We start from the raw sequence: 12,880 nt of genomic DNA, 5'->3' as shown, positions 1-12,880 counted from the left end.
TGGATCAGGGAATCATAGAGAACCTCAAGCGCCACTACAAGAAGCTCCTGCTATGCCGCCGGCTTGAGGCCATCGACGAGGGAAAGGAGTTCAAGTTCACGTTGCTCGACGCTCTACACGTCGCCCGGCGTGCTTGGGAGCAGGTCGGCAAGTCGACGATCAGGAACTGTTTCGCGAAGGCAAAGTTCATCGAAGAGGAGATCCAAACTGAGCCACAGGATGCGGAGCTGCCCGATATCTGGGAAGCTCTGCCTGCCGAGGAAAAGATGCACGAGAACGAGGAGATCGAGCTGTCTGACTTTCTCGAAGCCGACGAGCGCCTCCCGACTGGCGGGTATTTCACGCTGGAGAAGATTGCGGAGGAGATTCTGTGCAGTGAGGAGCCGGTGGAAAGCGAAGATGACGAGGTAACTGTCGAGGAGGAAATCGTTCCGTTCGAGGAAGCCCAGCGCGCTTGTAGCACCGTCCGGAAGTTCATGCAGCAGAGAAGCGGGAAGCCCGGTGTGATGCAAACGTGCGATCGGCTAGACAACGAGATGCACGAGATCCGCCGAAAGAAGATGCGCCAGCCGACGATTCTTGAAAGCTTTGTGTGTCGTGAATTTCTCGCCATGCCATATGTTAGTGTGTGAACTCTGTTAGTGTGTGTATGCTCTCCGTTCGCTTAGCTTATACAACAGTCGTGCCTTTTACTTGCTGGAATAAATTTTGTCTAAAGATTAACTACAGATGGGTAACTTGAGAAAATAAGGCCGTTTTTACAAAATCTCGTTACTATGCCACTCTCGCTACTATGCCACTTTTGCTCGGTCCCGACGGGTGGCATAGTAACGAGCTTTGACTGTATATATATATATATATATATATATATATATATATATATATATATATATATATATATATATATATATATATATATATATATATATGCATATATATATATATATGCATATATATATATATATATATATATATATATATATATATATATATATATATATATATATATATATATATATATATATATATATATATATATATATATATATATATATATATATATATATATATATATATATATATATATATATATATATATATATATATATATATATATATATATATATATATATATATATATATATATATATATATATATATATATATATATATGTATGTATATGTGTATATATATATATATATATATATATATATATATATATATATATATATATATATATATATATATATATATATATATATATATGTATATATATGTATATATATGTATATATATGTATATATATATATATATATATATATATATATATATATATATATATATATATATATATATATATATATATATATATATATATATATATGTATATATATGTATATATATATATATATATATATATATATATGTATATATATGTATATGTATATATATGTATATATATATATATATGTATATATATATATATATGTATATATATGTATATGTATATATATGTATATACATACATATATATATATATATATATATATATATATACATATATATACATATACATATATATACATATATATATATATATATATATATATATATATATAACCGGGCGTCGTGGCGTGCGCCTGTAATCCGGCGACTCGGAGGCTTGGGTTGGAGGATCGCTTGAGGACGGGAGCTCTGCGCTGGGCCGCACGATGAGAGTGTGTAGGGCAGCCCGGAATCATGGCGAAACCCAATCCTTATCCCTGTGTCGTAAGAGGCGACCAGGGTTGCGTCAGGAAGGGCATCCGGCGTAAAACCTGTGCCAAATCAGTATGCGGATCATAACGGATGATCCGCTGTGGCGACCCCTAACGGGAGCAGCCGAAAGACGAACAACAACATATATATATATATATATATATATATATATATATATGTATATGTATGTATATATATATTTATGTATGTATGTATATATATTTATGTATGTATGTATATATATTTATATATGTATGTATATGTATATATATATATATATATATATATATATATATATATATATATATATATATATATATATATATATATATATATATATATATATATATATATATATATATATATATATATATATATATATATATATATATATATGTATATATATATGTATATATATATGTATATATATATGTATATATATATATATATATATATATATATATATATATATATATATGTATATATATATATATATATATATATATATGTATATATATGTATATATATATATATATATATATATATATATATATATATATATATATATATATATATATATATATATATATATATATATATATATATATATATATATATAATATACAGGGGCTGCAAAAGTAGGTATACAGTTAGGATTATATCAGTATTATAATAGTGATGCTGGGATTCATTTAATACTAGAATTCATTCATTAATACTAGATTAATATGTTTATTATTGGTATGTTATTATTGATATGCTTGTATCATCAATAAAATACGTTTTGTGCGCACGTTTTGTTTTTCATCACTGTATACCTACTTTTGCAGCCCCCTGTATATATGTATGTATATATATATATATATATGTGTGTGTGTGTGTGTGTGTGTGTGTGTGTGTGTGTGTGTGTGTGTGTGTGTGTGTGTGTGTGTGTGTGTGTGTGTGTGTGTGTGTGAGAGAGAGAGAGAGGCAGAGATGGTTGCGCTCCATTCATCTGTTCGCGGTTGATGCTGATTGGCTATATGAGACTAGATGGAATGTGATTAGCTCCGAGCAAGATTGAATATTGTATCGTATAGGCTTATTAAGAACTGATATTCAAAATCTAATTACATATTTGATGATCAGAATTTATGGCTTCAATAATTATTTCGCAATCTCGATTGAAATTGGGGAAAATAAAATTTTGAAAGAGCAATATTTTTTTTTTCCTTACCAAATATAAGTTAATAATAGCCTCCATGGAAAGTAAGGTGAAATGGCTCAAAAATTCATTTTTTTCATGCTTTTAAAGCTAATTATTGTATGTCTGATTTTATTTTACATTATCCAGGGACACTCGTGGTGATATTTTTGTCTTCGGATTCTATTTTCATTTTTTGTACATTGTTAACATATCCATATGACATGGATTCACAGTTTGTATATTAACAGTACGTTAAGATTCGACCTCAGCTGATGGGATGACCTCCAGGTATCCACACTCACCTCTCAGGTGTCTTGCCTGGGTTTAATTCGGAGAAAACCTTTGTGATGTGGGAACATATCTCATTTGTTGAACCTTTATAAGTTACCATATACACCTACTCTTTGACGTTGTGTCAAAGCAGACAATTTCATTTTATTCTTGACAAAAATAAAAAGTGGTTGCACAAAAGCATGACTTTATCAATCTATGAGTGGGAATCTAGTTTGCAGGGAGATGTTGTAATGGATGTAATATCATGATCATTCTTGGAATGTTAAATTAACATTGTTTATACTTTGTGAGGATTTTTTTTTTTATATTGATTGCTCTGATTCTGTTCAGGGGTATCCTGGCATAATTGGAGCACCAGGTGAAGAAGGCATCCCTGGATATTCGGTAAGACCTCACTTCTGTGCTACACTGAAGCATAGCTTTCTGTCCAGCATAAACGAGTTGTGATTACATTTGAGACCCATAAATGCATTGTCCACCCACGACCTTTTCTTCAAAGCTCCGCTTTGAAATGTTTGTTTCTGGATTTGACTTGTTGGAAAACAGTGTACAAATATACACTCCCTCTCGAGTGTGGTGCCAGCAGGGGTTTGGTGTATTGATGTTTTTGCCATTCTTCAATGGAAATATAAAGGTGTCTGTCTAATGTGCAATAGTTTGTGTGCTTCAAAGTGCACTAAAGCAGACAAATATCAGTGCATAGCATTGAAATATTTTAACTGCAGTTGTAAAAATATAAACAACTAGAAATCATCTGAAAATGCAAAGCCCGTCCGCTTTGTGTTCCGACTTATTATTATTATTATTATTATTGTTATTGTTATTATTATTATTCTGTATGCTAAACGGTACGTTTGACCTTTTGACCAAATTATTAATTTGTTTTTCTCCATGTTCTCATCATAAAACTTTGCTGAAATATTTGATGACAAAAGCTCAAATGGTTAAAAAAAAAGAAAAAGTTATGACCCAGACACACACACACACACACACACACACACACACACACACACACACACACACACACACACACACACACACACGTGATTACAAAACCCCGTTTCTGCTGTGCGGGCGGGGGATGGGCTAATTTTGTCAATTCGTATTTTTATCCCTTAGGGACATCTTGGCCCATTTGGTCTGCAAGGACCTCCTGGTCCAAAGGGGTTGAAGGTGAGACTAAATCAGCATGAGTTCCATGATGCATGTTATGAGCGGTGGTTGTAAAGTAAGGTCAAATGATTTTTTTTCAGATGCTTCCAGTAATTACCATCATCTTCCTTTCGAATTTTGTTCTTAATGATCACCTTGAGTGTGTACGGCTGCATCCTGTATATACATTCATTAGCAAGTGATTTCTTGACTAAAAGTTCTGCCAGTACATATCATTATAACTTGAAGGAATTTCTGCATGACAGCTATCTTGTAAATATAACATGTAATCTTTGTGGGTTGTTCTTAGACCCTATTCTGCCATGAATCAAACCAACACTAGACAACTCCGATCTGAGAAAGTTTCTAAATCAGGTGCCTTCAACCAGATTCGGTGGCATAATGGTTAGAGCTTCTGCTCTGAGCCTGATAAATTGGCAGATCGATTTTGACCCTGGAAAAAAATCATTCCAAAGTGCTGCTTCCTTGTGTGAGCTCAGCATTTAGAATAGAACACGGACATTCATTGGTTATTACTTTGGCAACCGTGGGAAGGAGCAAATTTCTCCTTAATTGCCCCACTAAGCATGGAGAGAAATGTGATGTCATAATATGGCATCGCTAGTACCCAGAATGCTGCAGGAAGTGATGTCTCTCCCCCCCCCCCCAAGTCCAATGGCTGGTTTGTCTGATGTTAAGTCTGGGCGGGGGGAGGGGTGTTCGTTATCATGTCTTGTGTGAGCTACCAGAAGGATAACTTTGACAGTACATGAAAAAATGGGAATGTTTTTCATTCATTCAATTTTGGCATTTATTTTGGAAGCCTCACGAGCATGATAAGTTTGCCAAAATATGGAAAAGCCAGTTGTTGTCTGTATTTTTAAACTAGTATATATAAAAAAACTAGTATTATTACCATTATTATTACCTCTGCCACCAAAGGTGGACAGAAGTTATGTTTTCACCCCTTTATGTCTGTCTGTCTGTGAGAAGGATATCTAAAAAAGTTATGGATGGATTCGGATGAAACTTGTGGACAGGTTGGGAATGTGACAAGGACGAATTGATGAGATTCTGAGTGCCATTCCAATCGTTACATATTTTTATCTTTTCACCTTGTTAATATTATATGCTTTTATAATTATAATTTTTTTCTTCATATCCAGAAATCAATGCTCATGAAGCTAACCTAATCTACCTTCAAATACTCAAAAGGTTACTGCTTTATTATAATCACACAATTTGGTCTTTTGCAGGGTGAACCTGGTGAACCTGGAGCACAATATGGCTCTCCAGGACCACCTGGACTCCCAGTAAGTTTAAACAAACGTAAACGAATGCCTGGATCATTGTAAAAAATTATATAACCTTATTTTACTCTGTGAGTTACAGAATTATTTGCAGGCTGATGTGATTTTAAGACTGCTATCATTCTTTCTTACCAGCATGTCTGTTTTTATCTTATTTTAACTGACAGGGTCCCTCTGGAAAACCAGGAGAGAAGGGTGAACCTGGCGACACAGGCTACCCTGTACGTGATGCAAAACCAGCAAACAGGCCATACATTTTCACAACTCATTCCAAAAATTACCTCTATCCCTCTTGTAAATGACTTCTGTGTCTACTCTTGAGCGTTTGATGAGCTCTCTAAGAAAGTAATTTTAATTGCACAAATGTAAAGCCTCAACCTCATTCGGCTGTCACATCGTTCACATTGTTTAGTCTTGGTATTTACACCATATTTCCATTTTCTGTCTGCTGACCTTCTTCCTTTTCCTTGGGAATCTTCTATAAATTAGATTTCAAAACCGTTCTGACATTTCTATCATCTATTGGTTGCATTGTTACTGAGCTGTGGCTGTGTCACTCATGTAGTACCCATGCACTTTAAGGCAGGAAATTTGGAATTTAGTTAGGGTGCTGGCAATAACCTGCCTCCTCTTGCTCAAAATACGTAGTTTACCATTCAATGACTTTGGCCTTATTACCCACCAACTAACGCTGGCATATTTGCCACCCACCAACTAACGCTGGCATATTTGCCATCCACCAGCTTATGCTACTGTACAGATTCCAAGCTTAACCTCAATCCAAGGGAATAACATACTCCTTAATGCCCTAAATGAGAATCACAAATCTGACAGTTTATAGTTGGGCCAGAATGAAATCAAAAAGGTCTGCAATAAAATCAGCTCAAGTGCAAGTGTCCCTACCACTGCACCATCCTATAGGAATGACTGCACTGTGAAAAGAGGCTAACATCGTTTCAAAGGCAGAATTGCTCTCTCTCAGAATAATACAGCAACAAAGTGGGTGCAGGAATGCTGCTTTGGGTTTTTCTTTATTTTTATTTTTATGTTGAAGGCTCCAGTCATGAACTATATAGTTCTCTTCGAGGCCAGGCCTTAAATAAATGAACTGCATTGAGAGAAAAGTGAAGAAAGAGAGAATAGTCCAAGAGTTTTGGAGGAAGTTAAAAAAAAAAACTTGTAAAAGGGAAGGTCGTAAGTGTTTGTAAAGACATGAGAACGTAAAGTGTTCCAAATTTTGACAGTGAAGGGGAAGAAACAAACATCATAGCAGCCCACCCTTGAGTTGCCAATGGCCACACAATGATCATGTGATGTCGTGGCTTGTCGAGTATTTTTTTGGTCTTGCTAATGGCGGAGGTACACAAGCAGGAAGTTCTCGGGAGCAGAAACCAAAGTAATATCTATACTTTCTAGAAAAGAGAAAGAGAGCCAACTTTGTGGCGTAATTCGAGTGCGTTGAGTTTTGAAGTAAGATTGGTAGAGTTGCTAAGTTGGTCTACTTTGGATTCAATTCTGTCCAGTAAGTGTGTGGAGCTAGAACCTCCCCAGATGTGAGAGCAGTGCTCTATTCAAGTACAAATCAATCCTTGATACATACTTCAGCGCCAGGTGATGCCACTATGCAGCACAAGTAGACGGAATTGGGAGGGAGCGGTGTACAATAATTGATTGATTAATTCAGTCTGTCCAGTAAGTGTGTGGAGCTACAACCTCCCCAGATGTGATGGTAGTACTCCATGGAAGAACGAATCAATCCTTTATAGAGTTGAAGCAGCTGTGCAGAGGAGAAGATTTTCGACATCTGAACAGGACTCCAAGTTTCTTCAAGGCAGACTTAGCTATTTGGGCAATGTGTGGATTCCAGGATAAATTTAATGTTAGAGTAATACCTAGTCAGTTTATTGTATCACATGGTGTAATTGTTGAGCTTTCAAAGGAGATTGGAGAGTTAATAGGAGTGTTAAAGAGAGAGATTGGAAGAAATTGAGTTTGTGAAGCATTAAATTTAACTTGATTACATTTGCCCCACTGGGAAATCTTGTCCAAATCCGAATTTAAAGAGGTGGCTGTGATGAAACGAGATGAAGATTGAGTGAGGGAAGGTGGGGCAGATTGGGAAAGACATGGACGAATGTAATGTTGAGTCATCAGCATTCGAATGCATTTGGTTATTTATGGAAGAGAGGTCATTGATAAAAAGAAGGAAGAGTGTTGGAGACAGGACAGAACCCTGAGGTACCCTGCTGTTGATAAGGATAGAGGGAGAGGTTGAACCATCAACAATTACGGGGATAGAACAGTCGGAGAGAAATTTCAATATGAGAGAGCAGAGTGAAGGAGGAAAGTCGAAAGAGGGAAGCTAAGATATCAGACCCCGATACTAAACTATGTGCCAAAGGCTTTTGAGATATCAAAGCCCCCAACAAAGGATTCCCCAAAGTCTCTCAGAGAAAAATGAATATCACTGGGAGATCATGCCTTGCCAAAGCCATATTGTTGATCAGACAGAAGACTGAGATTCAAGATGTTGGAGGAAATGGGAATTTGAAAGTCATTCAAAGACTTTGTAAAGCGTAGAAGTCAGAGCAATAGGATGGTCGTGGGAAGGGTTTGTATGTTCTTTATAATAGATCTTCTTTAAAATGGGCTGTACTATGTAAGGCATGTTTCCAGGAAAGAGGAAAAGATTTCCAGGAATTGCACAAATTGCACAGGAATTGCACCATCTTGTCCATGCACCTTCCTTGTGTCCAGAGAGGAGTACTTTTTGACTTCCTGGAAATAGATTATAGGGAGGGATATGTGATTGGTAAGAGGTGCATCACGGGGAGTTGGAATGTTGGAGTCATCCATTGTGGAAATAGACGAGTAAAGAGAACCAAAAAGAATTGCTTTATCAGTCGGAGAGACAGCGATAGTATCATCGGAATGGAAAAGCAAAGGAAAGGTAGAGCGACACAAGTTGTTGGAGATACTTTTAGCTAAGCACCCGAAATATCCATTAGTGGAAGAAGATGAGAAGTTGTCACATTTATTTTGGATAAAGGAATTCTTCTCCTCACGAATAACATGTTTGCAATGATTTCTGGCAGATCTGAAGGCTGAATGTGAGTCGGAGGAACAAGAGGTTTCTTCCATGTCCGATATGCCGCATCGCTTGCACGAATGGCAGCAGAACAAGAAAATTATTGAATCAAGAATTGGTCGGAGAGATAAACTTGAATGAGAAGGAGAGATAAGCCTCCATTCCTGCAACAATAACTTCAGTGAAACATTCAGCAGAAATAGAGGCATCTCCTGAGAAAGAGGCAGTAGTCTTTCCAGGGAAGTCAGAAAAGATGTTTTGGAAACCGTTCCAGTCAGCATTATCGAGAGGCCAATACTGGCGTTTAGTCGGAGCAGTCGGAGTGGTGGTAAGTAAAGAGTTGTTTATGAACTTGTGGTCAGAAGAACCCATTGGAGGTGAAATTGTGTAGCTATAACGCAATGGATTTGAGGTGAAGAACAAATACAAAGTATTGGAGGAGTGATTATGATGATCTGGAATATGGGTAGGGTGGTTGATTTGTTCCAAATGAATGAGAATAGAAAATGTAAGAGCTTCAACTCCCCCCAACTTCCGTACGGGAGGATTTCAACCACTCTCTGTGGTGTGCATTGAAGTCTCCTTCATGGAGGAATTCTGCTTGAGGGTGTGAGGATGTCATGGCATCCTGGAAGGAATTAAGACAAGTACAGGTACATTCAAAGTACACTGCCCCCATGCCAAATAAATAAATAACAAATCCTCCAGCACACGACATCGCCGGGGCACCTTTGGCACCTGGCGATGCCGCTGTGCAGCACTTGGAGATGGAATTGGGAGGGAGCGCTGCACAGTAATTGATTGATTAATTGATTGATGGTATAATTAAAATAAATAAATAATAATCGTAAAATAATTTATTTCTTCATCAATTGGCTAATAGTATAACAAAACCACCACTGTTTCAGCCAAATCTGTAACTTTTTGAAAATTAAGTAATGTAATGAAAATAGAATAATTAATTGATTGATATACCTGGTGTTGGCTTAATGGTTAGGCAGGTGGGCTTTGGATCTGAGGATCCGGAGTTCAAATCCTACTCGGCTGTTGAATTAACACCAGGTATGGTTGACTCTGCCTGTCATCCTTCCGAGGTCGGCAAAATCAGTGCCAGCTTGCTGGTATACTGTGTCGGAGTGGCGACCCGTACAGGTTTGTGGTAAATGGCCAAGGAGACTGCTTTGGCAGTCCCGACGCTCTGCACAGAGTATAGTCCCAATGGATGGATGGATGATATTGATTAATCAATAAATCAAAAATACCCTTCATAGCCAAATCACTTGTTCACTGTCACGTCCAAATCTCAGCTTCCTCGCTCAAAAGGTGCCTAAGATATTGCCCAGATGAGAAAAAAGTGAATAAGTAATTAATGAATCGATAATAATTAAGGAATTAATCAAATAATTGTTTCATCAAAAAATTAAAAAATACCATTTTTGCCAAAGCACATCTTCACTTTTGTTCTCAAATTTCAGCTTCCTCGCTCAAAGGATGGTTGAGATATCACCTGGACAAACAAGAAGGAAAGAAAACAAGAAAACAAACAAACGGAGAGAAAACTGAGTACTCCCTTCCTTTGGCGCCCGGCGATGACATCATGCATCACCTGGATATGGAATTGGGAAGGAGCAGTGTACAATAGTCAAACACAGCTTTACTCAAGATTACAGAGTTTGTAGAGTTAGGAGAGGAGTCATTGAAAAAGGGAAAAGCAGTGATGGTCGGGAGACAAATCTTCTGCCAGCTGACATCAAAGTTTGGAGATTCGAGGTCCACATGGCGAACAACAGTCTTGGTGACCGTGTTGATGTTGGAACAGACACGGACTCCTTTGAAGCGAAATCTTGAGTCAAGGTTGTCGTTCACAATGTTCAAGGGATTAACGAGAACATCATGTGACAATTGGGTCTCTGAGAAAAGCAAGATATTTGGAGTGCCTCCTCGATGATGTTCAAAAGAGGAATGATTTGAAGAAAAATCACAAATGTTGGTGAAATTAATTGAAAAAGAGTCACGTTGATTCAAAAGGCAAGGGTCTTGGGAGGGACAGACAATACGACTACTGTCTAAGCCCCTCCTCCCCCACCCTCTTGTTGGCAGCAGACACAGCCAGGTCACCGAGGATTCTTCACACCCCATAATGCCAGGAACAAGGGGCCACTAATTTTTTGGACATAATCGTATTTAATTGGAGGTTTCTGAGGAAATGAGAGGAAAGAGAAATGAAAGAGAGAGAATGGAAGGGTATGGAGTGAAAATGAGTAAGAAAAGTGTATGATGAAAAACGTATGATATTTGTTCGTGAGACAGAGAGAATATAGCTAGCCTGCTATAGTTTGCATGAGACGGAAAGTAATACTAGCAATGTTGATGTGGTTCCGGCTTCCGGGCACCGCTTTAATGCTCCTAAGTCAGAATGGTAGTGCTACCCCTGGGTGGTTGCTGTCTTCAACTTATGACCTGGGCTTATTGATTTGACAAAGTAATTTGCACTCCTTCAAACTTTGTGGAAAATATGAAAAATAAAGTTTCAAAGTATGAAACTGTCAATGGCCCCAAAGATTAATTCTTGACCAGGTATCATATATATATATATATATATATATATATATATATATATATATATATATATATATATATATATATATATATATATATATATATATATATATATATATATATATATATATATATATATATATATATATGCCTGTATTGGGGCTCAAGGAAAAGTGGAGCAACAAGGGGTAATGTGTCAAAAGACACAAAGTGGGGTGAAGGGGGGGGGGGGAGGGAGGTAGGATAAGAATATACAGTGACAACACAACATAAGGAGAGGAGTTGCAGGTGAAAGAAAAATTTGCTCCTAGTGGGTGTAATAAAGGTCATACAGGTGGTGGACAAAAAATAATGGAAACACCAACAGAATGTCACTTCGTAGTTTATTGGGCCACCATGTGCATCCAAGATGGCATTGGTACGACGTGCCATGGTGTCAACAATGGTCTGGAACTGTTCTGCAGGAACGTGGCATGATTCTTCCACAAGGAAGTCCTCCAATTCACATCAGTTTGATGGAAGCAGAAACCGCTGTCTTGGGGTGCCTCTCCAGGCTATCCCACAAATACTCCATTGGATTGAGGTTCATAGATTTGGTGGGCCATGGAAGAAGGGTAACTTCATCCTCGTGCTCTTCAAACCATCTGGTGACAACATGTGCCCTGCGCACGTGACCATTGCCTTCATACAAGACACCTCTCCCACAGTGAATAAATGCTGCATTATGGGATGCAAATGATCACTCAGAATGGTAATATCATCTGATACATCAACCTTGCCTCCTGATTGAATGAGTGGACATAGATCATGCCAGAAAAACATGCCCCACACCATTACGGAACCGCCAGAACCTTTAACTGTTGGAACCAGGCACTCAGGGCTTTCCAACTCCCTGGGCTGTCACCACACATATACACGTCCATTTGTTGAGAATACGGTGAAAGGTGACTCATCAGACCAAATGGCATCCCTCCACTGCTCGGCAGTCCATTGCCTAAGCTCCTTTTCACCACTGGACCCTAAAACGAGCATCACCAGCTGTTCTGAGTGGTTTGTGCTTAGCAACCTGGCTATGGTATTTCACGCTGTGAAGTGCCCTTCTGACTGTTTTCAATGATACAGGATGCTCATGACCCTCATTGAATTCTGCACAGTTTGTCCACCACTGCTCTCCTGTTTCACATTGCAGTCCGGACGAATGCCCGTGCATCAAGCTTGTCGGGTATGTGTTTCCACCCTCTGTTGCCCTTCGATGATGATGTCTTTCCTTCTTTTTTCCAGGCTGACATCTCCTTCAAGACAGTTCCTTGTGACACATTAGCAATTTCTACAGCCTTTGTCACTGAAGCGCCTGCCAAATTCTCACCAACAATTACACCTGGTCAAGTCACTTAGGTCTCCTCTTGAAGCCATGCTGGCTATTGATACCAGACTTGAGCTACAGCCCGCTTATATATCCCTGCCAAGAGGACTTCTAGGAAGAGATTTGCATATTTTACATGACAGTCACGTACGTGTGGTGACCCCATACA

The 12,880-nt window shown here is 37.8% G+C and overlaps 1 protein-coding gene across 8 annotated transcripts in view; it reads left to right on the top strand.

Annotated features, from left to right (window-relative positions):
• Window positions 1–12,880, top strand: part of LOC147027127 (uncharacterized) — a 389,612-nt gene that overhangs the window by 316,560 nt on the left and 60,172 nt on the right. For all 8 annotated transcript variants that reach the window (XR_015058689.1, XM_085883308.1, XM_085883307.1 and 5 more), the window contains 4 exons: window positions 3,570–3,623; window positions 4,359–4,412; window positions 5,648–5,704; window positions 5,869–5,922. Coding sequence is in view for 7 of the 8 variants with exons in the window: in XM_085883308.1 (XP_085739434.1) it covers window positions 3,570–3,623; window positions 4,359–4,412; window positions 5,648–5,704; window positions 5,869–5,922 (219 nt within the window). In the remaining variant the exon portion in view is untranslated. The remainder of the gene's footprint in view (window positions 1–3,569; window positions 3,624–4,358; window positions 4,413–5,647; window positions 5,705–5,868; window positions 5,923–12,880) is intronic.

Source organism: Eptatretus burgeri, chromosome 5, assembly GCF_056783735.1.
Source record: "Eptatretus burgeri isolate ZD-2024b chromosome 5, Ebu_testis_v1, whole genome shotgun sequence".
Classification (NCBI taxonomy): domain Eukaryota; kingdom Metazoa; phylum Chordata; class Myxini; order Myxiniformes; family Myxinidae; genus Eptatretus; species Eptatretus burgeri.
This window is presented reverse-complemented; position numbering and strand designations above follow the sequence as displayed.